The 26389-nt window shown below is 45.8% G+C and overlaps 1 protein-coding gene across 1 annotated transcript in view; it reads left to right on the top strand.

The window, feature by feature from the left end:
* The window catches only part of UTP20 (UTP20 small subunit processome component), a 183391-nt gene that overhangs the window by 58982 nt on the left and 98020 nt on the right, over positions 1–26389 (top strand). Inside the window, exons 17-24 of the mRNA XM_069764293.1 lie at positions 1391–1453; positions 1529–1684; positions 1814–1890; positions 3046–3125; positions 3571–3808; positions 5372–5563; positions 9047–9137; positions 26152–26237. Coding sequence (XP_069620394.1) covers positions 1391–1453; positions 1529–1684; positions 1814–1890; positions 3046–3125; positions 3571–3808; positions 5372–5563; positions 9047–9137; positions 26152–26237 — 983 coding nt within the window. The remainder of the gene's footprint in view (positions 1–1390; positions 1454–1528; positions 1685–1813; positions 1891–3045; positions 3126–3570; positions 3809–5371; positions 5564–9046; positions 9138–26151; positions 26238–26389) is intronic.

The raw sequence follows: 26389 nt of genomic DNA, 5'->3' as shown, positions 1-26389 counted from the left end.
ACCCCCTCACCCTGCCACCCACCTTGACTCGAGTATAAGCCGAGAGGGGCACTTTCAGCCCAAAAATTTGGGCTGAAAATCTCGGCTTATACTCGAGTATATACGGTAATCATTTTCTGACAACAGGTTCAGAGATCAGTTCCTCTGTTTTTAAGATGAAATTCAAGTCTACTATCAGTACAGTCATTCAGAGTCTATACATAATGCCATGAAGTTCTTGATGAAGTTTTCATTATAATTTAGGGAATCAGTCGGGTGATCCATGGCAGTGTAAAACTGGGACATGCATCCTATTCGCAGGCATGTATGTTCTGCTCTGAAATGCTGCACCATATCAGAGAATACATAGTGTAAAAGCTATATGGGAGAGGGGAGAATGATCATCTGACCTGATCCCCCACCATCTTTTTGGGTGCACCTTCTCTGTTAGATTGTCCAGTCTCCCTGTGTTTTTGGAGAGACTTGTCAGTTATGCTGAGCTAGAAAACCCTATTCAAAATAATTTCATTACATGTGGACAGCTTTAATGAAATGCCTTTTCCTGCATAATTCCAATAACGGCTTGCATTGAGGTATGTGCAAACATTAAAGGGTTTATCTGCAACTTCATAAAAAAAGAACCGAAGCACTAACAGGCAGGTAAGTTACAATTACCTGCCTGTTAGTGCTTGGGCATATTTTTTTCTTGTTTTTTTTTTTTTTTTTTAAAGTCCCCCATACCCCCTTTAAAGGGACACTGTCACCTGAATTTGGAGGGAACAATCTTCAGCCATGGAGGCGGGGTTTTGGGGTTTTTGATTCACCCTTTCCTTACCCGCTGGCTGCATGCTGGCTGCAATATTGGATTGAAGTTCATTCTCTGTCCTCCATAGTACACGCCTGCGCAAGGCAAGATTGCAGAGGACAGAGAATGAACTTCAATCCAATATTGCAGCCAGCATGCAGCCAGCGGGTAAGGAAAGGGTGAATCAAAAACCCCAAAACCCCGCCTCCATGGCTGAAGATTGTTCCCTCCAAATTCAGGTGACAGTGTCCCTTTAAGTATTTGCATCAGATATTTCTGCACCCAAAACATGAATCATGGCAGGAAAAATGCTGCATAAAATATGCATGTTTTTGATACGTTCTTTCATTCATTATTACCCCGTTCATTTGAATGGGTGAAAAATGCTGCTGAAAGAGTGGACATACTGCAGAAATGAAACTGTTTCAAATCTGCAAGGTAAAAATGAGCAGCATGTGCATGAGACGTCGGCTATCTCATTCACTAGCTGGTACGGTAAAACGCTACGTGGCAAAAATGCAATGTGTGAATGTGAACAAGCCTTTAATGTCACCGTCTGCATATTATTATTGTGCTGATCTGTAAAATGTTCCCAATCTTATTTAGGTGCGCCTGTTGACTATACGGATTTTAAATCACTTCTGTAACCAGCCATCTGCAAGGCTAGAGGTAAATGAATCTTTTAGAGCGTTTGTTTTGTAGGTTTATCATGAAAGGCTTAACCAGTTCTGGTCTGAATTCTAGGAACCTAGAAAAGGTGAAGACTCTGCCGTGTTTTCTGTACTCCTGCAAGCAGAGCTTGTCCCTGCCACTGTCCATTTATACCGAGAAAAATTACTTCATCTTAGAAAGCTGAGGCATGACCTTGTACAAGGAGCAGCGATGGAAGATTTCCAAGAGGTTAGTTGGTTATTCATTCTCCTGTTTGCATTCTGTTGGCGTGCTGTACCTTGCATTGCTTCTTCCAGGTTCTGGCTTTTGCTTTATCATCTATTTTTCTTTCTTTTAACGTTTTTGTTTTGTATCCAGGTGCCACTGAGATATCTGCTGGCTATGCTTTATGTTAACTTCAGTCCCCTTTGGGACCCAGTGATTGATCTTATTGTGTAAGTACAACAAATTAATTAAATGGCTAGTCTTAACTTTTTCGTATAACCTTTCATATGACTGATGTTTGGCCCCTATAAGCACACCACTAATCAACTGCTGATCTGCTATGTATAAGCCAAATGGTGGTCTGACAATTGATCTACGTGTGCAGAATGGTCCATGGAATGTCTTGGTAATGGCAGCACATCCCCTGATTACATGGGGAGATGTTCATTGATTGTGATTATTTTAAGCCAGCCTTCAAATCATTGCTCCTGACGAACAATCATTTTTGTTAGCATAACCAAAGCTGTTAAAGTCTTCTCACCTTTGCAAGCTATCACTTATCCATTCCTTGCTTATTGGGTACTGAACTTACTGATCGAGTATAAACATTGGGATCAACACCAATCATGAGACTGGAACTCTGAAAAGCCCTGTGTGAATGGAGCAGTAGTTGGACATACCATGACTGCCAACAACAGCCTAGAGCTTGGATTTTTCCCACAGTCCCATAGAAAATAAATGAAGCTGTGATGCACATGCCCAGCTACCGCTTTATTCGGACTAGGCGATTTAGCACCCCGTTCTCAAGATCGGTTGGCATCCAGGTGTTTGTACTCCCATGATCAACAAGTTATCACTTATCCTATCTTTAGTTGATCTCGTCTAAAGATGGGAATTACCCTTTTAAAAGAATCTGTCAAGTCGATCAAGCACCTAAACAGCTTATATTGCCATGTAGCTGCTTGATTAGTCAATCTATACCACAGCCAATTTGGCAGTGTAGTCAAGCCAGAGAGCTATCGGCCATTGTGCTAGGCAGGGAATAGAGCCGGGAAGGCATAGAGCACTTCAGCCTCATTTGCGTTTTTTAGGTTATGGAGTGGCAGATTTTATAAATAAAGGTTGAGCTTGGCTAATTTTTCAAGGCGCTATATGACAATATAAGCGGTTTTGTGTGATTGATCATCATGACAGCATTACTTATTAGGCTTGCTAGAATAGTGCGATAATCTAAAATTACTTCACAGAGATATACAAATAGGTAATTGTGTTCTTTATGGCTGACCTCCGACAGGAAAGAGCTGGCAACTGAGAGGGAAGGTGTCTGATAACGTTCCACAGCTCTGGTCCAAAAGTGAACTTCTCTTCTCATTTCTTTTTCACAGTTCGCATGCAAATGAGATGGAAAATAAGACTTTCTGGAAGGTGTTTCATGAGCATTTGGAGAAGTCGGCTACTTTTGCTGGTAACGTACTGTGGGTTGTAATTTAGGATCCTATTCTTGGAGTTTTTGAGCATTTCCTCGCCAAACTTATCTGTAGATATGTTGCCCTATTTGGTTATCCATTCTAAGTCTCTATCTCCTTCATCACCTGTAACTCATGACATGTTGGCACATATCAGACTGTAATATGCGTTCATGTGGGTCGTTGGATGCAGATCCAAATTTTGAAGGTCGGTGCTCCATATGAAATAATTCTTACTCCTTTGATGTACATGATTGGCAGTGTCACAAAGGAAAGTTGTGCTTTATAAGTAAGTTTATTCTTGCTACATCTTTGAGTCTAGATAGGCCCCATGTCATTCACTCAACTTTTTCCATGCTGCTCCAGAATTTGTTCTGTAGACATATGTCCTTTCATTTTCGTTATGTTTACCCTACTTTTCATGAGTGACCTCTTTTCATGCAGAGCGAGAACTACAAAATGGAGAAAATAACGAGTCCGAGTGCAGGTTGGATTTCCCTGGCTTTTATCCAGGAGACATTGGAGTTTTGTATGGTGATATGCTGAAACGTAGAGCAGATGTAATGGAGAGGACTGATAACACCAATTTTCGGTTTCTTCTCTGGAAAGCAATGTCACACTTCCCGGACAGAGTGGAACCCCGATCAAGAGAACTTTCCCCTCTTCTCTTGAGATTTATAAGGTAGGTTTTTCTGTCAACCTCACTTAGAAGCTTTTTGACTAAAATGGAGATCTTATAGGATTGTTAGTAGATAAATGTGTTAGCATGTCTACCGTAGCAGTTTTAGCCATTTTGAAAACTGAGAACCTTTACAAGAAGAAAAATGTTTGCAACCTTTTCACTCCTTGTCATACTTGTGCATCACATTAACCAGGTTGTTCCCACTAAATGGCATAATGGTGTTGGCATGACTATAGGACTGACGGCATCATAAACACTCCGATCCTAGCCATTTAATCTTTTAAATGCGCTCTTCAATGCGGATTGTGGCCCTTGAATGGTTAGACATTGGGGTCTGTCTCTGCTGCAGAGCTGTGCTAATCCTTTCCCATATATATCACATGCTGAACCATAGCTCTTTTCATTCTGAAGATCACAATTACCAGTTTTCTTATATTGGCCTGTACTATTGATTTATGCAATGTTTGTTGAAATGACAGCGACCATTATAGGGGTCATTATACATTTATATCTTATCCTCTGCATAAGTCGTAAATATCAGAGTGCAGGTTCTCCGAGTAACTGCTTGGCTACACCAATTCTATCCCAAACCTTTCAGCAGTCCCATAGATTTTATTTGAAGTGAATATGCAATTGCATTAGAGAAAAACTACAGCTGCCTCCCCATCTTCCTCCCTCAGCTTAACCTTTCTATATTTCCTTTTATGCTGATTTATAGAGAAATGTATCAATCTAGATAAACTTTAAATGGAACTTATGTTGAAAGTAGCATCTGATCTGCAGGCATGTTATAGAGCAGGAGGAGCTGATCAGATTGCTATACATTTTTGTGGGGCAAATTTCACTCAAGCTTGTATTTTATTCATTGAAATCTGTGATGTTAGTCTTTAAATGAGTCCAGTGGGCGGTCATATTCAGTGATTGACAGTCTCCCCTCTGACAGTGCATGAAGCGACATCTCTCAGTCACTAGAAAAATCACCCATTGGACTCATACATACAAACACCAGGGGTTTCTATGTATAAAACACAAGTTATACCACGTCTTTTCCCACAAACCTACATATCATTCTGCTCAGCTTCTCCTTGTCTTTACCTTATTATTCACCATGTTTTGCTCCAATTAAATAAAACATCTATATTCACCTCCCATTCCAGTGGTGTCAGGACCTTCATTCCCAAGACTAACATGAAGTTGTCATGACACGTGAGCCCTGCCCCCAATCACCGCTGGGGTCACTGTCCCCACCTTCAGACAGATTAGTGATCAAGAAGGAAGTAAGAGGCCAGCCGCAGGTCCCTCTGCCTCTTGATTACCTTTACGCCTGAAGGCGGGGACAGTGACGCCATCGGTGACTGGGCACAAGGCTCACGTGTCTTAAATTCATGGGAGCCCTGGGAACGTGGCACAGGAGGGGAGTATAAGTGTTTTTATTTTTATCAGGGCCAAACCTAGGGAATGAGATGAGCTTGTCCCAATAGTGGACAACTCCTTAAGATGTCTGTAGTGTGCTGTTAATATTCATAAACAAAATATTCAGCTTCTTGTCAACGTTATCTCCAGCAATGAATACTATCCAGCAGACTTGTTAGTTGCTCCATCCCAAGACCTTCGCAGGCTTGATAAGATAAAGGATTGTACTATGGATGGAGGCATTGCGGAGGATGTAGCAATGGAAGAAGAAGGCAACACTGATTTGGATGAGATTGATAATATTGGATCACAAGGAAAAAGGACCAGAAGAGCTGCCTCAAAGTGAGTATTTTCAATGCACTTGATTGGTGTGTAATTGGCATTAGGCAGTTCCAATAGATCACGGCTGAAACTTCAGGTTTACTTTAGCTTAACATTGCACTTACGTTTCTGGCATGCAGAGTTTTTGACGACGTGATTAAGTGCAGCAATAATCTCTTGTTTGTGTTCTTATGATATCAATGATATTTGATAAAGGATTGTAGTGTGATCATGGTTTTACCATACTCCATTATGATAACTGAAGCTATTCCAATGTTAAAAGGACTCTGTCAGCGCTGGGTGACTGCTCAAACCAAGTAAAGTCGCTCACTGCAGCCTTGGCGTGGGCTAACGTTTAAGTGCACTGAAAACAAGATGGTGGGAAGGTGCTCTTAAATGTTTGGCAAGTGAGCAATTTGCCTAATTACTACATCTTTTGTTACTCTGATAAGATCCTATTGTATGTTGTAAAGATGTATATCCTAAATCTTTTGTGTTTTTTCCAGCCCTTCCTCTTTCAGGCTTCCCACTCAGTCACAGGGTCTGGTTTATCACTCCAATGTCTAATCTTTCACAAAAATTGACTCCTGCACTCCTGCCCCCTTAGTGTAAAGGTACTGTCACACTAGACGATATCGCTAGCGATCCGTGACGTTGCAGCGTCCTCGCTAGCGATATCGTCCAGTGTGACAGGCAGCAGCGATCAGGCCCCTGCTGGGAGATCGCTGGTCGGGGAAGAAAGTCCAGAACTTTATTTCGTCGCTGGACTCCCCGTAGACATCGCTGAATCGGCGTGTGTGACACCGATTCAGCGATGTCTTCACTGGTAACCAGGGTAAACATCGGGTAACTAAGCGCAGGGCCGCGCTTAGTAACCCGATGTTTACCCTGGTTACCAGCGTAAAAAAACAAACAGTACATACTTACATTCAGCTGTCTGTCCCTTGCCGTCTGGTTCCTGCACTGACTGCTGGCCGTAAAGTGAAAGCAGAGCACAGTCACAGCGGTGAGTCACCGCTGTGTGACTCACCGCTGTGCTGTGCTTTCACTTTCACTTTACGGCCAGCAGTCACTGCAGGAACCAGACGGCAAGGGACAGACAGCTGAATGTAAGTATGTACTGTTTGTTTTTTTACGCTGGTAACCAGGGTAAACATCGGGTTACTAAGCGCGGCCCTGCGCTTAGTTACCCGATGTTTACCCTGGTTACCGGGGACCTCGGGATCGTTGGTCGCTGGAGAGCTGTCTGTGTGACAGCTCTCCAGCGACCAAACAGCGACGCTGCAGCGATCCGGATCGTTGTCGGTATCGCTGCAGCGTCGCTAAGTGTGACGGTACCTTAAGGGTACAGTCACACTAAAACGACGCTGCAGCGATACGACAACGATGTCGATCGCTGCAGCGTCGCTGTTTGGTCGCTGGAGAGCTGTCACACAGACAGCTCTCCAGCGACCAACGATCCCGAAGTCCCCTGGTAACCAGGGTAAACATCGGGTTACTAAGCGCAGGGCCGCGCTTAGTAACCCGATGTTTACCCTGGTTACCAGCGTAAACGTAAAAAAACAAACAAACACTACATTCCGGTGTCTGTCCCTCGGCGCTGTGCTTCTCTGCACTGACAGTGAGCGCCGGACAGTACAGCGGTGACGTCACCGCTGTACTTTACGGCTGGCCGGCGCTCACCAGTCAGTGCGGGAAGCTGAAGGCGAGGGACATGACCAGACACCGGGAATGTAAGTATGTAGTGTTTTTTTTTTTTTTTTTTTTTTACATTTACACTGGTAACCAGGGTAAATATCGGGTTACTAAGCGCGACCCTGCGCTTAGTAACCTGATGTTTACCCTGGTTACCAGTGAAGACATCGCTGAATCGGCGTCACACACGCCGATTCAGCGATGTCAGCGGGAGATCTAGCGACGAAATAAAGTTTCAAACGATCTGCTACGACGTACGATTCTCAGCGGGGTCCCTGATCGCAGTAGCGTGTCAGACACAGCGAGATCGTAAGGATATCGCTGGAACGTCACGGATCGTGCCGTCCTAGCGATCAAAGTGCCACTGTGTGACGGTACCCTTAGGCTACTTTCACACTTCCGTCGTTTGGGCTACGTCGCAATGCGTCGTTTTGGAGAAAAAACACATCCTGCAAAGTTGCCCGCAGGATGCGTTTTTGCTCCATGGACTTGCATTAGCGACGTATGGCCACACGTCGCATCCGTCGTGCGACGGATGCGTCGTGTTTTGGCAGACCGTCGGCACAAAAAAATGTTCAATGTAACTTTTTTTTTGTGCAACGTGTCCGCCATTTTCGACCGCGCACGGGTGGCTGAAACTCCGCCCCCTCCTCCCCGCTCATCACAATGGGCAGCGGATGCGTTGTAAAACTGCATCCGCTGCCCACGTTGTGATAAATTTAGCACAATGTCCGTCGGTGCGTTGGGCCGACGGTTTGTGACGGCCCCGTACCGACGGAAGTGTGAAAGTAGCCTTAGGCTATAAATACTGATCTTGGCCTTGGTGTCAGCTATGTCAACCTGGATTCCACATATGGATTTCTTCACACATTGTTTCTTATTGTTTGAACTTCTCTATATTGAACAGTGTTGGATATAGACCTTGTTCTTGCTAACATTTATTGATCGCTATTCTTCTCTTATGCATCCTTATAAAGTTTGTTTGAATAAAAGAAAAGATTTGTGGTGTGAGGTTTAGTTGTGGAGCTGGTTTCACACTTCTCTCCCTTGTCTCAAAGCCTCATTAACTTACAGCATTTTTCGGTTAGTTATCTTTTTAAGTCACAGTCTAAGAAGTGTTTTCATTAACATTTTCTGTATGCGCAGTTTTAGGTCAGTTTTCTTTTTTTGCTTAAAAGCATTAATTCTTGTGGTGCTTATGAAACTGTTGCATGCTTACACTTTACATGAGCGCCTAGATCTATGCAGTGGGGCCTATTATTGAAATGACATTTGTCATGAAGATAAATTGTTTTTCCAGGCTTATTCTATGGATAGATCATTTATATCATAAGTCATGAATATCTAATTGGAGGGGATACAAATACCAACACCCCCACTCCTGCAAATGCGACATCTATGGAGCTAGAACAGACCTGACCTGATATAATTTACTTTACGCAATCATATCTAGTGAAAGAGTATAAGGGATCAGATCTTGACCTCCCAGGGTAAATAAAGCAGTCGTAATCGTATGTGACACCATTTTACTATTGACTTACGGTACTATGAGTGTGGTTTGCACATGCTGACCAAAACTCCATTCACACTTTCGATTGTGGGCCCTATTTTCTTGTTTTATGTGAGGTCTCAGCAGCCTGACCCAAGAGATCGTACATTTATCATCTATCCTTTTGATTAGCCTAAAATATTTTATTTTCTGTGTTTGGCTTGGTGCTCCCTGTGTTAAATAGTCCATAAATATGGCAATCTTTGAATTTAATGTGAAAATTTGGTTTTGAAGCCTTTTGTCTTTTTCTTAATCTTTAGGCAACTTATTGCTCATCTAGGAGTTTTTTCCAAGTTTTCAAATCCACGTGCATTATATCTGGAACCAAAGTTATATGAGCTCTACACTCAGGTAATCGATGTGGCTACAGAGTGGGATATCCATTTATAGTGACTTGCAAAAGTATTCAGACCCCTTCACCCTGGCTTTTTATCTATTTTGTTACATTACGTCTTTCATTACTTTTGTAATACGATTTGTGCGTGATGCATTAGCATTATGAAATAGTGTAAGTTGGTTTAAGTGAAGTGAGAAAAATTAAAGGCGTAAAGTTAAATTTATGGGATTGAATAAGGAAAAATTGGTATGTGCATATGTATTCACCCCTTTTGCGATGAAGCGCCTAAAAATTTCTGGTACCAGCAATTACATTCATGAGTCACATGCATGCAGGAGTGGGCCACACACCAAAACTCAGCTCGGCCAGGTGGGCATTAATCAGAGAGGCAACAGATCAAAGGTAACCCTGAAGGAGCTGTAAAGTTCCCAAGCAGAGACTGGAGTATCTGTCCATACGACCACAGTAAGCTGTACAAACCATAGAGGTGGCCTTTATAGAAGAGTCCTTACACACAAATATTGTAAGGCTCATTTTGTGATTGCCAAAAGATATGTGGTAGACTTCCCAAATGTATGGAGGAAGGTGCTGTGGTCAGATGAGACTAAAAATTAACTTTTTGGCCACCAATGTAAACGTTATGTCTGGTGCCAAACCAACACAGCTCATCACCCCAAGAACACCATACCCCACAGTGAAACGTGGTGGCAGCATCATGCTGTGGGGATCTTTTTCGACAGCAGGTACAGAGAAAATGGTCTGAGTTGAGGGGACGATGGATGGTGCGAACTACAGGGATTTCTCTATCGCCTTTCATTGGGGGACACAGGAACCATGGGTGTATGCTGCTGCCACTAGGAGGCTGACACTATGCAAATAAAAAAGTTAGCTCCTCCTCTGCAGTGTACACCCTACCGACAGGAAGTAGGATATTCAGTTTAGCTTAGTGTCAGTAGGAGGTGGACACGGGTCTTTCATTAGACCCTTATCTACCTCAATGTGCGTCGTTTCTTTTCAGATTTTCTGGAGGGATACAGGGTGAACAGTCACACCTGTAGTCCCACAATACGGACTATGAGTACGGCGTGTACTGCCACCCCGTATCCTCATAGATCACCCACCAGGACCAAGATCCTAGCACACAAGCGTGCTTAGAAGTCCGGTCCTGGCTCCGTCCCCCACCCACTCGCCCACCAGAGCCTGTCGGTTGGAGGAGACGAGGACGTCCATCAGCTCCCTGGACGTCTGATATTTTCCCACAGAATGAGGTTAGTAAGGACGGCGTGGGATTTTTTAGGTGAGTATTCCAAAGTACCTCTGGGTCCTTCATCAGTTCCAGGGTAGTCATTTGGGGGTCCCTTGGGATTTTTTCCAGGCTGTATTGACCTGGTTGACATTTTCTCATGGGGCCGGGGTCGTCGCCCCATTAGCGTGTCAGCCGCGCTGTTCTTGGCCTTACAGGCGGCCACGCTGCCTTTTTCCCCCGCACTGTGCTCTGTCCCGATGCGGCGGCCGTGCGGCAGCCTCTGCCTTTTTTCCCCCTGCGGCTGCACTGTTTCTGTCCTGGCGCGGCGGCCTTATGGTAGCCGCGCCGATTTCCTTGCGGCCGCACTATTCTTTTCTGACACGGCGTGGCCACCTCGCTGGCAGCCGCGCCGCTTTCTCCTGCGGCCGCACCGCTTTCTTCTGGTGCGGCGGCTTTGCAGGCACCGCCGCCGCTTCCTCCTACGGCCGCACTGTGCCCTTTTACCACGGCACGGCGGCCTTGCAGGAAACCGCGCCGCTTCACCCACCGCCGCGGCCCTTCCCGGCGGCCGCCGGCCTTAAATTTAGGCCCCGGCTTCTTCCGGGGCCTACTTCCGGCGCTGCGTCTCCTCCCACTTCCTTTCCCTCGGGCGGGCTTTTCTCCCGCCCGACTATTATCGGCAAGCTCCGCCCACCGCCGCCATCTTGGTGCTCCTGGCCTGGCGGTTAAGCCCCGCCCACCACTCCCAGGCAGCCACAGATGCTTATTTCAGTGCCAGGAACGTTTTTCTTTGCACATCCTAAGAGTGCAAATTCCTGGCATCCTCGCATCTCCCCACTGCTGTTCTTCAGACCTGCAGCAAGTTTCGGACAAGAGTGCCCCAGATGTGTCTGCCTGTTCTCCTAGGGGCTATCGTTCCTGAGGAGCATCTTCAAGGCCGTGCAACCTTCCATCTGGATCCCGCAGTGTCTGCCGTGAGTACCTTTGCACCGCAGTTTGTCTCAATCCCCGGTCCCCTAGTCTTCTGACATTTACCTCAGGGGCCCGTTCGGTCTAATTTTAAGGAAGGTCACTCCCGACCTCCTACTTTTTTCCTGTGCCTGTGCCTTAGTGAAACACTTTCAGGGTGCATCTTGTAACCGCAAGCTTCCCTCAGACAGGCCTGCAGCAACCCACATTATGTTCACCACCCAAGACCCCCCCTGCTGCTCCGCCTCAGAGCGAAGTCCCCACCCCAGGCTGGGCCTCCCCTCTGTCTCTATCAATAGCGGATCTCACACGGGTGTCCCAGACCCTTGTGTCCGTGCTCGATCGGTTGCCCCTGCAGACTTCCGCAGTAGCCAGTGGGTCGCAAGAAGCTCCGTCCGAGTCTTCCAATACAGGCCGTGAAAGATCCAGACAGGAACGCTGGTCTGAGTTCTCTCCTCGGTCCATCTCGCCCCACGGTCCTTCTCTGTGGTCGACTTCCCCCTGATCCTCCCCCCCCCCCCCCCCCCCCCCCCCGAGTAAGGCGAGGTTTTTCTCTGATGCGCCTTCGGAGGATAATTTGGGGCCGGAGTCTAACCAAATCATAACATGAGGGATATGGTTCAAGGCCTCATTGGAGCGTCCAATCTGACCTGTGGCATCAAAGATTCCTCGACGGAACCCGCAGATCAGGCGGTTTCGTTTAGACGGTCTAAATTACCTCCCAAGGGATTCGCTCCTCATCCTGAATCGAGGAGCTTCTGGCCAGAGAGAGAGCGAATTCGACCAGACGTTCTCACAGAGACAAGCGTCTTGGAGTCTCATATCTCTTTCCTCCGGACCTCATCGCCAACCGGAATGAGAGGCGTTGGAGAACGACCTCTCCCTCTGTGGATCCGCCGCTGCTAGACTTGCCACCAACACAGTCTTCACGCTGTCCGGTGGGGAGACTCTGACAGATTCCATCGATAGGATCATGGAATCCTTCGTGAATTCGACTTTCGAAGCTGCCGCATCATCTCTATGCCCGGCTTTCGCTTCCACTTGGGTTTCTCTGTATCCGAAGGGGCTAAACAACTCCGTTGGGGCATTCAGGCCGGAGCTCCACCAGACTGGATGGCGGAAGTTTCCACCCAGATTACTCACGCCGGGGAATAATTTGTTCCCTGGACGTCGCGTCTTCAGTACAGTAATGTTGTTGCCAGCCGTCACTCTGTTTGGCTCGAGTCATCAAAGAAGTCCCTTACGGGCCTGCCTTTTTCAAGGATCACGTCTTTTCGGTTCCAAGCTGGACCAAATTACTAAGGAAGCCACTGGCGGCACCAGTTCTCTTCCTAGGCGGCAACTTCGGTCCTTTCGGCTTTTCTCGTCGCTTTGCAGCATCAGATTCCTTTTTCGCAACAGCAGAGGCCTCAGGCACGTTAAGAGAAGAAGGTATTCTTCGACTCACTCCTTCCTGGCGTTCCCTCTACTTCTAAGGTGGATTCTCCAGGTCCAGGACTGGAAGTTCCACCTAGGCATGACCCACGACTAGACTCCAGCCCATTTCCCAGGCTGGGCAGCCATCTCCTGTTCCTCAGGGACGTCTGGGTCTCCTCAGTAGAGGACGCATGGGCCAGGGAACTTGTATCCTCTGGATACAAAATAGATTCATTTCACGGCCCTGGGATCGTTTTCTTTGAATCCCAACCTCCAAGAGACCCCGCTCTAGTCCCGGGTTTCTTTACAGCCATTGTTTCCCTCCTTAAATCCGGGGTAATCGTTCCCGTCCCAGAACAGGAACGGTTCAAATCTCTTTGTACTGAAAGAGGACTACACGGTTCGTCCCAGTCCGGATCTCAAATTGCTTAACAGGAAGTCTCGTCTTGAAACACTTCAGGATGATATTCCCTCATTCAGTAATCGCTTCCATGGAGGCTCAGGAATTTCGGTTTCAGGCTCCCGAAAGTCTATCAATCTTCCCCGACGCTCTAGCCGTTGCGGGTGGCTCGTCAATAGGAAGAAGTTCCGTCTTGTTCGGCGCCTCTTATCTCTGGGCATGTTCTTTGTCACTTGTCTGACCAGAGTCTTTCTTCCCGAAGACACGATTTCCCTCCTTTGTCGGGAAGTTCGCTTGCTCCAGGGTTCTCGGCTCCCCTCCTTTCCGATGGGCCATGAAGGTCCTAAGGAGGTTGGTTGCAACATCGGAAGCAATTTTCTCTTCGCCCGTTTCATTCAAGACTTCTTCAGCAGGCTATTCTATCACAGGGGGACACGTCTGTCTTCTCCCTGCATCGTCCGATCCGGCTTTCTCCCGGGTCAAACGGTTCCTCGACTGGTGGCCGAGGTCACTTCTCTTATCCCAGAGCAGATCCTTCACAGCATATCCTTTCTTCCAGTTCCCTGGCAGGTGGTGACGACGGACGCCAGCCTGCTCGGCGGAGGCGTGGGGCTTTGTCACCTGTTCTTTTCAGGGTTGTTGGTCGGCGCAGGAGTCCTCTCTACCGATCAATGTCCTCGAGTTCCGGATCATCTTTCTGTCTTTCACTGGATAAGGATTCTCAGCAGCCTGCCAATTCGAATCCAGACAGACAATGACACAGCAGTGGCATATGTCAACCTCCAGGGGTGGACTCTGGGTTCTCTGGCCTCTGCCGAGATCCCAGGATCCTCCTCTGGACAAAGGCTACGGTCCTGGTGAGATCCGCAGCGCATGTCCCCGGCGTGGACTATTAGGCCGCCGACTTCCCCGGCTGCGAGGGCCTCGCGGCAGGGGAATGGTCCTTACTTCAGGAGGTCTCCTACCTGATTGCTCTTCGATGGGGGACTCCAGAGGTGGACCTCACGGCGTCCCGATTGAACAGGAATGTCCCTCGGGTCGTCCCAAGGTCCCGCGATTATCTCGCAGTGGTGTTTACTCTTTGGCCATTCCTTGGTCGCAGTTCGTGCTCCCCTATCGGTTCCCACCCCTTCCCTTGCTTTCCAAGCTGTCGAAAAAGAAGGGGTGCCGGGCATTCTGATCGTCCCGGATTGGCCCAGGAGGTCTTGGTTTGCGGACATCGTCAATCTTCTCGCGGACGCCCCTGGTGCCTTCCAGACAGACCCGATCTGCTGTCCCACGGTCCGATCTGCCACCCGAATTATCAGTCGCTCAGTTTAACGGCGTGGTTGTGGACACCACAGTTCTAAGAGTGTCCGGCCTTTCGGCCCGGATGAGTCACACTATAATCCAGGCTAGGAAGCCTTCGTCTTCCAGGATCTACTATCGTACCTGGAAGGCTTACTTTCGTTGGTGCAAGTCCAACCGCTTTTCACCTATGTCTTTTTCCCTGCCTTCCATTTGGTTTTCCTTCAGGCAGGACTGGATTCGGGCTTCACTCTTAGTTCCCTAAAGGACCAGGTTCCTGCGCTCTTCTTCCCTTTGAGAAGATGTTATCTTCTCAGCCGCAGGTTAAGACCTTCCTTCAAGGAGTAGCCCATTCTGTCTCTCCGTACAGGGCCTCTGTGGATTCATGGGATCTAAAGGTTGTGCTGGTCGTTCTTGGGGGTTCCCCCCTCTGAGCCTCTCAGGGAGTTTTCCATGTCAGTTCTATCTGGGAAGGTGGCTTTTCTCAGGTCCATCACTTCGATCCGCCGCATTTTCAAATTGGCGGCCATTTCTTGCCGATCTCCTTTCTTGATTTTCCACCAGGACAAGGTGGTCCCAGGCCTCCGCCTTCCTTTCTTCACAAGGTGGTTTTCACCTTTCCACCTCAACGAGGACACCGTTCTACCTTCCTTTTGTCCAGTTCCGATTCAGCCTCTGGAGCAATCGTTGAACAGGCTGGACCTCGTCAGGGCAGTGAGGATCTCCCTTGCTAGCACGGCTGCTTTCCGAAAGCTGGATTCTCTTTTCGCCATCCCTGATGGTGCGTGTGAACGCCTGCCGGATTCCAAGGCGACTATTGCTTGCTGGATCAGGATTCCAAGGCGACTATTGCTTGCTGGATCAGAACGGCAATTTTGGAAGCTTACCGGGTCAAGAACAGAGTGCCCCTCCAGAGAGAAAGGCTCACTCTACCCGGGCAGTCGGCGCTTCCTGTGCGGTACGTCACAGGGCTTTCACCGACGGCTTCGCAAAGCGGCAACCTGGTCTTCCATCCACACGTTTCGCTGAACTTTACAAGGTCCATACCTATGCTTCGGCGGACGCCAGCCTGGGCAGAAGGATCCTGCAGGTGGCAGTGGTGAGTCCTCGGACCTGATGAAAGTCTGTTTTTCCCACCCCAGGGACTGCTTTGGGACGTCCCATGGTTCCTGTGTCCCCCAATGAAAGGCGATAGAGAAAACAGGATTTTTGGTTGCTTACCGTAAAATCTGTTTCTCGGAGCCTTCATTGGGGGACACAGCTCCCTCCCAAGTTGAACAGCTTTGTTTACTGTTTACGTTTGAGTTCTTTGAACACTCTTTGAGTGTTTGAAACTGTTAATCTGTGGAGCGCCATGGAATTTGTTGGCGCTATATATAAAGTTTATTATTATTGTTATAATATTCTTTCTCCTTTACACGTTGCTTCTCCTACTGCTTTCTCACTAACTGAATATCCTACTTCCTGTCGGTAGGGTGTACACTGCAGAGGAGGAGCTAACTTTTTTATTTGCATAGTGTCAGCCTCCTAGTGGCAGCAGCATACACCCATGGTTCCTGTGTCCCCCAATGAAGGCTCAGAGAAACAGATTTTACGGTAAGCAACCAAAAATCCTGTTATTCTTGACCAAATCTTGTGTGTCAGTGATTTGAGACGGGGATGGTGGTTCACCTTCCATCGAGACAATGACCCAAAGTATACTGATAAAGCAACACTCGAGTGGTTTAAAGGGAAAGGTGTTAATGTTTTGACGTGGCCTCGTCAAAGTCTAGACCTTAAACCAATTGAGAATCTGTGGTCCGACTTGAAGATTACTGTTCACCAGAGGAAACCATCTAACTTGAAGAAAATTGGGGCAGTTTTGCCTTGAAAAATGGGCAAAAATCCCAGTGGCAAGGTGGTGAAAGCGCAGTGACTTTTCCAAAGTGACTTGCAGCTGTAATTGCTGCAAAAGGAGGCTCTACAAAGTACTGATTTTAGATGGTAAATAGTTATGCACACTGAGGCCATGTGCACACGTACAGTATTGTTCGCGTTTTTTCGCTATAAAAACGTGATAAAAACGCTTACATATGCCTCCTATTATTTACAATGTATTCCGCATTTCTTGTGCAAATGTTGCCTTTTTTTCCGCGGGAAAAAAAAGCAACATGTTCATTAAATTTGCGGAATTGCGGTGACTCCGCACACCTAGGAATGCATTGATCTGCTTACTTTCTGCATGGGGCTATGCCCACCATGCGGGAAGTAAGCAGATTATGTGCGGTTGGTACCCAGGGTGGAGGAGAGGAGACTCTCCTCCACAGACTGGGCACCATATAATTGGTTTAAAAAAAAAAGAATTAAAATAAAAAACAGTGATATACTCACCTTCGATGTCTTCCTGCCTCTCAGCGGTGCACGCTTCCGTTCCTATAGATGCTCTGTGTGAAGGACCTGCGATGACGTCGCCGTCTTGTGATTGGTCGCGTGACCGCTCATGTGACCGCGACGTCATGGAAGGTCCTGCGCGCGCACACACCATCTATAGGAATGGACGCCGCTGAGGAGATCGGCTGTCTGCAGGGTGAGTATAACCATTTTTTTAATTTAATTTTATTATTTTTAAACATTCTATCCTTTACTATTGATGCGGCATAGGCAGCATCTATAGTAAAAAGTTGGTCACACTTGTCAAACACTATGTTTGACAAGTGTGACCAACCTGTCAGTCAGTTTTCCAAGCGATGCTACAGATCGCTTGGAAAACTTTTTCATTCTGCAAGCTAATTACGCTTGCAAAATGCTAAGAAAACCGGGAAAAAAACGCAAAAAAAAAAAAAATCCGGATTTCTTGCAGCAAATTTCCGGTTTTCTTCAGGAAATTTCTGCAAGAAATCCTGACGTGTGCACATACCCTCAAGGTTACAGTAAGTTTGCCCTAATTGTTTGGGTCTCCGTAAAAGAAAACCAAATGTTTAGCATTGTAGACATGTTCTTTAAGGGAACTGATGAAAACTCTCCAAAAAAAACCTGTCAAATTCTATATTGTGGGGTAACAAAAACACGCAAAATGCCAAGGGGGTGAATACTTTCGCAAACCACTGTAGATGCATCTGAATTTGTGATTTTTTTTTTTTTCACACACATGACATAGCATAGTTTACTCATTGTCAATCCCTGTTAAACCAGCGTAAATGACAACATATGTTTTCTTATAACTCATGTAGTTATATAATTTTATGGCCCGCGCTACTTTGTGTCAGTAAAGATAGAACAGCCTATTAAAGTTAATGCCATCTGCGCACTTTACCCATCTTGTGATTTCTAGTTCATTGACATTAGAGAATGTACCTTGTAACACACATTATATACCGTAATTCCTGCTGTGATGATTTAGATCCCAAGTTCAGCTGTCGTCAAGTAACTTCTCAGCCCATACATACAGTGTTACTTAACAATTGTATTATGTATTACTCCCTTAACCCCTTCCCGACCTTTGACGCCACGTAGGCGTCATGAAAGTCGGTGCCAATCCGACCCATGATGCCTATGTGGCGTCATGAAAAGATCGCGTCCCTGCAGATCGGGTGAAAGGGTTAACTCCCATTTCACCCGATCTGCAGGGACAGGGGGAGTGGTTGTTTAGCCCAGGGAGGGTGGCTTCACCCCCTCGTGGCTACGATCGCTCTGATTGGCAGTTTCACTTTCAACAGCCAATCAGAGCGATTTGTAATATTTCACCTATTATAACGGGTGAAATATTACAATCCAGCCATGGCCGATGCTGCAATATCATCGGCCATGGCTGGAAATACTTATGTGCCCCCAGCCCACCCCACCGATTGCCCCCCCAGCCCCCCGATCTGTCCGGTACACTGCTCCGGCTCCCCTCTGTCCTGTGCTCTGCTCCCCCCCGTGCTCTTGTCCGCTCCCCCCGTGCTTCAATCACCCCCCCCCCGTGCTCCGATCACCCCCCCTGCACTCCGATCCACCCCCCGTGCTCCGTTCCGCCCCCCCGTGCTCCGTTCCACCCCCCCGTGCTCTGTTCTACCCCCCCCCCCCCCGTGCTCCGTTCCACCCCTCCCGCGCTCCGATTCACCCCCCCATGCTCCGATTTTATCATACTTACCGATCCTGCCGGGGTCTTCTCCCCGGGCGCTGCCATCTTCCAAAATGGCGGGCGCATGCGCAGTGCGCCCGCCGAATCTGCCGGCCGGCAGATTCGTTCCAAAGTGCATTTTGATCACTGGGATAGATTATATCTCAGTGATCAAAATAAAAAAAATAATAAATGACCCCCCCCCCTTTGTCACCCCCATAGGTAGGGACAATAAAAAAAATAAAGAATTTTTTTTTTCCACTAATGTTAGAATAGGGTTAGGGTTAGGGCTAGGGGTAGGGTTAGGGGTAGGGCTAGGGTTTGGGTTTCGGTATGTGCACACGTATTCTGGTCCTCTGCGGATTTTTCCGCTGCGGATTTGATAAATTCGCAGTGCTAAACCGCTGCGGATTTATGGCGGATTTACCGCGTTTTTTCTGCGCATTTCACTGCGGTTTTACAACTGCGATTTTCTATTGGAGCAGTTGTAAAACCGCTGCGGAATCCGCACAAAGAAGTGACATGCTGCGGAATGTAAACCGCTGCGTTTCCGTGCAGTTTTTCTGCAGCATGTGTACAGCGATTTTTGTTTCCCATAGGTTTACATTGAACTGTAAACTCATGGGAAACTGCTGCGGATCCGCAGCGTTTTCCGCAGCGTGTGCACAAACCTTTAGAATTAGGCCATGTGCACACGGTGCGGATTTGGCTGCGGATCCGCAGTGGATTGGCCGCTGCGGATTCGCAGCAGTGTTCCATCAGGTGTACAGTACCATGTAAACATATGGAAACCAAATCCGCTGTGCCCATGGTGCGGAAAATACCGCGCGGAAACGCTGCGTTGTATTTTCCGCAGCATGTCAATTCTTTGTGCGGATTCCGCAGCGTTTTACACCTGTTCCTCAATAGGAATCCGCAGGTGAAATCCGCACAAAAAACACTGGAAATCCGCGGAAAATCCGCAGGTAAAACGCAGTGCCTTTTACCCGCGGATTTTTCAAAAATGATGCTGAAAAATCTCACACGAATCCGCAACGTGGGCACATAACCTTAGGGTTAGGGTTGGAATTAGGGTTGTGGTTAGGGGTGTGTTGTGGTTAGGGTTGTGATTAGGGTTATAGCTACAGTTGGGATTAGGGTTAGGGGTGTGTTGGGGTTAGGGTTAGGGCTGTGATTAGGGTTATGGCTACAGTTGGGATTAGGGTTAGGGATGTGTTGGGGTTAGGGTTAGGGCTGTGATTAGGGTTACGGCTACAGTTGGAATTAGGGTTGTGGTTAGGGTTAGGGGTGTGTTGGGGTTAGGGTTGTGGTTAGGGGTGTGTTGGGGTTAGGGTTGTGATTAGGGTTATGGCTACAGTTGGGATTAGGGTTAGGGGTGTGTTGGGGTTAGTGTTGGAGGTAGAATTGAGGGGTTACCACTGTTTAGGCACATCAGGGGTCTCCAAACACAACATGGCGCCACCATTGATTCCAGCCAATCTCGTATTCAAAAAGTCAAATGGTGCTCCCTCAATTCCGAGCCCTGACGTGTGCCCAAACAGTGGTTTACCCCCACATATGGGGTATCAGTGTACTCAGGACAAACTGCGCAACAATTACTGGGGTCCAATTTCTCCTGATAACCTTGTGAAAATAAAAAATTGCTTGCTAAAACATCATTTTTGAGGAAAGAAAAATGATTTATTATTTTCACGGCTCTACGTTGTAAACGTCTGTGAAGCACTTGGGGGTTCAAAGTGCTCACCACATATCTAGATAAGTTCCTTGGGGGGTCTAGTTTCTAAAATGGGGTCACTTGTGGGGGGTTTCTACTGTTTAGGCACACCAGGGGCTCTGCAAACGCAACGTGACGCCCGCAGACCATTCCATCAAAGTCTGCATTTCAAAAGTCACTACTTCCCTTCTGAGCCCCGACGTGTGCCCAAACAGTGGTTTACCTCCACACATGGGGTATCAGCGTACTCAGGAGAAACTGAACAACAACTTTTGGGGTCCAATTTCTCCTGTAACCCTTGGGAAAATAAAAAATTCTGGGCTAAATAATTATTTTTGAGGAAAGAAAACGTATTTATTATTTTCACGGCTCTGCATTATATACTTCTATGAAGCACTTGGGGGTTCAAAGTGCTCACCACACATCTAGATAAGTTCCTTTCGGGGTCTAGTTTCCAAAATGGGGTCACTTGTGGGGGGTTTCTACTGTTAAGCCACATCAGGGGCTCTGCAAACGCAACGTGACGCCCGCAGAGCATTCCATCAAAGTCTGCATTTCAAAACGTCACTACTTCACTTCCGAGCCCCGGCATGTGCCCAAACAGTGGTTTACCCCCACATATGGGGTATCAGCGTACTCAGGAGAAACTGGACAACAACTTTTGGGGTCAAATTTCTCCTGATACCCTTGGGAAAATAAAAAATTGCAGGCTAAAAGATCATTTTTGAGAAAATAATTTTTTTTTTTTAATTTTCATGGCTCTGCGTTATAAACTTCTGTGAAGCACTTGGGGGTTCAAAGTCCTCACCACACATCTAGATTAGTTCCTTTGGTGGACTAGTTTCCAAAATGGGGTCATTTTTGGGGGATCTCCAATGTTTAGGCACACAGGGGCTCTCCAAACCTGACATGGTGTCCGCTAATGATTGGAGCTAATTTTCCATTTAAAAAGCCAAATGGCGTGCCTTCCCTTCCGAGCCCAAACAGTGGTTTACCCCCACATATGGGGTATCAGCGTACTCAGGACAAACTGGACAACAACATTTGAGGTCCAATTTCTCCTATTACCCTTGGCAAAATAGGAAATTCCAGGCTAAAAAATCGTTTTTGAGGAAAGAAAAATTATTTTTTATTTTCATGGCTCTGCGTTATAAACTTCTGTGAAGCACCTGGGGGTTTAAAGTGCTCAATATGCATCTAGATAAGTTCCTTGGGGGGTCTAGTTTCCAAAATGGGGTCACTTGTGGGGGAGCTCCAATGTTTAGACACACAGGGGCTCTCCAAACGCGACATGGTGTCCGCTAACAATTGGAGCTAATTTTCCATTCAAAAAGTCAAATGGTGCTCCTTCCCTTCCGAGCCTTACCATGTGCCCAAACAGTGGTTTACCCCCACATATGAGGTATCAGTGTACTCAGGAGAAATTGCCCAACAAATTTTAGGATCCATTTTATCCTGTTGCCCATGTGAAAATGAAAAAATTGAGGCTAAAAGAATTTTTTTGTGAAAAAAAAGTACTTTTTCATTTTTACGGATCAATTTGTGAAGCACCTGGGGCTTCAAAGTGCTCACTATGCATCTAGATAAGTTCCCTGGGGCGTCTAGTTTCCAAAATGGGGTCACTTGTGGGGGAGCTCCAATTTTTAGGCACACGGGGGCTCTCCAAACGTGACATGGTGTCCGCTAAAGAGTGGAGCCAATTTTTGATTCAAAAAGTCAAATGGCGCTCCTTCCCTTCCAAGCCCTGCCGTGCGCCCAAACAGTGGTTTACCCCCACATATGAGGTATCAGCGTACTCAGGACAAATTGGACAACAACTTATGTGGTTCATTTTCTCCTTTTACCATTGGGAAAATAAAAAAATTGTTGCTAAAAGATAATTTTTGTGACTAAAAAGTTAAATGTTCATTTTTTCCTTCCATGTTGCTTCTGCTGCTGTGAAGCACCTGAAGGGTTAATAAACTTCTGGAATGTGGTTTTGAGTACCTTGAGGGGTGCAGTTTTTAGAATGGTGTCACTTTTGGGTATTTTCAGCCATATAGACCCCTCAAACTGACTTCAAATGTGAGGTGGTCCCTAAAAAAATGGTTTTGTAAATTTTGTTGTAAAAATGAGAAATCGCTGGTCAAATTTTAACCGTTATAACTTCCTAGCAAAAAAAAAATTTTGTTTCCAAAATTGTGCTGATGTAAAGTAAACATGTGGGAAATGTTATTTATTAACTATTTTGTGTCACACAACTCTCTGGTTTAACAGAATAAAAATTCAAAATGTGAAAATTGCGAAATTTCCGTTTTTATCACAAATAAACGCATAATTTATTGACCTAAATTTACCACTAACATGAAGCCCAATATGTCACGAAAAAACAATCTCAGAACCGCTAGGATCCATTGAAGCGTTCCTGAGTTATTACCTCATAAAGGGACACTGGTCAGAATTGCAAAAAACGGCAAGGTCTTTAAGGTCAAAATAGGCTGGGTCATGAAGGGGTTAAAGGGCTCGTCAACTATATTTAAAAGCTTTTCATATTTATATTTTTAAAATAATTAGAAAATCATGTGTCGTTTCTTTTACACTTCACAAATACTTCTTTGTGTTGCATAAAATCCCCCAAAAATCTATTTAAGATTGTGAACTTAATTTGGAAAAAATTTGGATGTTTACAGGGTAAGAATATTTTTTCAAGTCACTTTGTATGAACAGTATATTACAAATAACTACAAAAAGACCCTAATGCAGATATGATGGCAAACAACTGAAAATTGGAGATATATAAGCAAAGAGCGAGGGAAGTTATCCCATTTATTAGATATTGGAATAAATCTTGCAGGGAGGCAGAGGGGGTGGAGATTGCTAAGCCCACCCAGCTGCAGGCAGGGGGGCTCAGCCAGATTTAAGAAGAGCTAAGGTCTCTGGGAGACCCTCACTCCACAGAAGAATATGATGATGATATCTTAAGGAACAGGGTATGCCAGCCAGAGGGGAGCAAGCACACGCTTTCTGGGGGCTGCCCGGTAACTAAGTTTGGACCTGCGGAATGCTGCGCGCCCCCGGCTTCCACAAGCGACCTTCAACCTGGTAAATTGACCTCCAGCTTTCTACCTGTAAGCCTTGTATTATTGTTGTTATATTGTACTCTGACTGTAACTCTTGATATATTGTGATTGTATATTTCTTGTAATTATCTAGTGCGCCCTTAAGGCAATTGAATGCACTACCTAGGTTAATACGATTAATCCCCAATCCCCACAGTTTTAAGCGTACCCTAAAAACTCATTTGTTCAGACTGGCCTACCGCCTCAATGCATTAACCTAACGATCCCTGTGTGGCCTATTTATAAAAAAAAAAAACAATCAGGTTCCTCGCATCATGTGCTCATTCACTTTATGCAGTTAATAGCCCTCTGTGTCTGTACTGCTACATACTTAGGCAGTTAACTGGTTCATGCAGCTTTACATGAACACCCGAGCCTTACACTATGGCCGGTCCGAATAACTAAAGCAATTGTTACCATCCACCTCTCGTGTCTCCCCTTTTCCTCATAGTCTGTAAGCTTGCGAGCAGGGCCCTCATTCCTCCTGGTATCTGTTTTGAACTGTATTTCTGTTATGCTGTAATGTCTATTGTCTGTACAAGTCCCCTCTATAATTTGTAAAGCGCTGCGGAATATGTTGGCGCTATATAAATAAAAATTATTATTATTATTATTAATATTATTATATTATAATTAAATCATAAATTAAAAAAAAAAAATTGCCAGAAAAAAACAAACTTTTTTTTTTAAATTAAATCATTATAAATATAACATTTAAATAATATAACTATAGTATAAACAAGGTAAACTGCTAACCAAGCAGGGACAGAGGACCATATATAATAGCAAAAGTAAAGTGCATGTAGAACCTACAGTATGTAAAGTGAAGCCAGTAGTGCAGGTAACAATAATAGGATATAGCGTTCCAAATTGCACTTTATGCATGGCAGAGTAAAATGCAAAGGGGCACTTACATGAATGTGTAGTATGCTTATATGGCGTCCCCACCACCCCAACGTACGTTTTGCTTCTTTGTCAGGAGGCAATGTAAACTGGTGCTCTTTGTTATATAGTATATTACAAATGTATTATTTTCAAGTCCCATTCTTGCTTTTTGTTTATTTTCCCCCTCTTACTTATCAGTAATGTATGTCACTAGTCACCCTCTTCTGCCGTTTCTAAAGGTACTGTCACACTAGACGATATCGCTAGCGATCCGTGACGTTGCAGCGTCCTCGCTAGCGATATCGTCCAGTGTGACAGGCAGCAGCGATCAGGCCCCTGCTGGGAGATCGCTGGTCGGGGAAGAAAGTCCAGAACTTTATTTCGTCGCTGGACTCCCCGTAGACATCGCTGAATCGGCGTGTGTGACACTGATTCAGCGATGTCTTTGCTGGTAACCAGGGTAAACATCGGGTAACTAAGCGCAGGGCCGCGCTTAGTAACCCGATGTTTACCCTGGTTACCATCCTAAAAGTAAAATAACAAACACTACATACTTACCTACCGCTCTCTGTCCTCCAGCGCTGTGCTCTGCTCTCCTCCTGCTCTGGCTGTGAGCGTCGGTCAGCCGGAATGCAGAGCGGTGACGTCACCGCTCTGCTTTCTGGCTGCCCGGCGCTCACAGCCAGACCAGAGAAGCAGTGCGCCGAGGACAGACAGCGGAAGGTAAGTATGTAGCGTTTGTTTTTTTACTTTTTAGGATGGTAACCAGGGTAAACATCGGGTTACTAAGCGCGGCCCTGCGCTTAGTTACCTGATGTTTACCCTGGTTACCGGGGACCTCGGGATCGTTGGTCGCTGGAGAGCTGTCTGCGTGACAGCTCTCCAGCGACCAAACAGCGACGCTGCAGCGATCCGGATCGTTGTCGGTATCGCTGCAGCGTCGCTATGTGTGACGGTACCTTAACTCTGCTCCGGTCCTCTCCTGCATCCATATGATCGCAGCTCTTTATTGCCCGCTTGCATTTTGGACTAGTTCCTCTCTTAGTGTACAGCTAAGAGCTTCATGCTAAATCTCCTAGACTTACATTGAGACTACGGTGAGACGGCTGTAGATTCTCTTATCCGAGAGAATCGGCCACTTATGTTAATGACGCTCTGATCAGAGTGGGAGTATAATGTGATCAACTTCTGTCACATGAGAAATTCGTAGCACATTGTGAGAAGAGATGGAGAAAAAATTCTCCATCTTCTCCATTCTGAGAGTCTGGAAATCGGACTGCAGGCCAATGTTTTCAACACCCCCATAGACTTGAATGGGTGAGTGCCATATGATTTCAAAGTGAAATTGCAGCATGCTGTGATATTTTTCACTGACAGATTCTGTTTGTGAAAAATATTGGTGATTGCACTGCCCCACTGAATAACATTGATCCGAGGTCTAACCGATAAAACATCAGATATCGCTCGTCCAATCAATACGTTGGTTTGAGTGAGCCCTAAAAGAGTGACTTCTGCCCCAGAATATGTTGGTGAGCCTTATGGTAACCGCTAAAATCACATGACCCTAGAGCGGCATAGAGCAGCGCTGGAAACGGCACAGCGACCAGTAAATATTGTAATTCAGATACTGAGCATACTTTACTGATAGCTTATAAATGGACAATTTGAGAAAAAAAAAAACAAAACTCTACTGGTACTTTAACAAATTAGATCTTGATTTTTTATTTTATTTTTTTTTTATACTGACCTCCAGATTTCCTATATGCCAGGCATATTTATTGTAACAGTGTTGCTTTCCATTTGCATGCTAATTTAAGTGACAACGAATATGGCCGAACTTCTTGTTAGTCATTTAAATATAAGAAAAATACCAATATCTTTAGGTTAATGAAATGCACTTACAAAACGTTTCCACTTTTTCTCTCTCTCCAGCTATTGTGTCATCAAGATCAAAATGTCCAAAAATCGGCCTTAGATTGTGTGCTGAGCTACAAACACCCTCACATTCTACCCTACAAGTAACTATTGTCAAATATGTTTTATCAATTTTGGGAAGCTTGAAATCTTAAATAGTAAATGGAGCAGATAACTATGTACTAGACACCTACAATAGAAAAAAAATTATTCAGTTTCATTTTCTGTCAACTTGTACAAAAATGAAGTTAAAGGT

The sequence above is a fragment of the Ranitomeya imitator genome, chromosome 4 (assembly GCF_032444005.1).
Source record: "Ranitomeya imitator isolate aRanImi1 chromosome 4, aRanImi1.pri, whole genome shotgun sequence".
Taxonomy (NCBI): Eukaryota; Metazoa; Chordata; class Amphibia; order Anura; family Dendrobatidae; genus Ranitomeya; species Ranitomeya imitator.
This window is presented reverse-complemented; position numbering and strand designations above follow the sequence as displayed.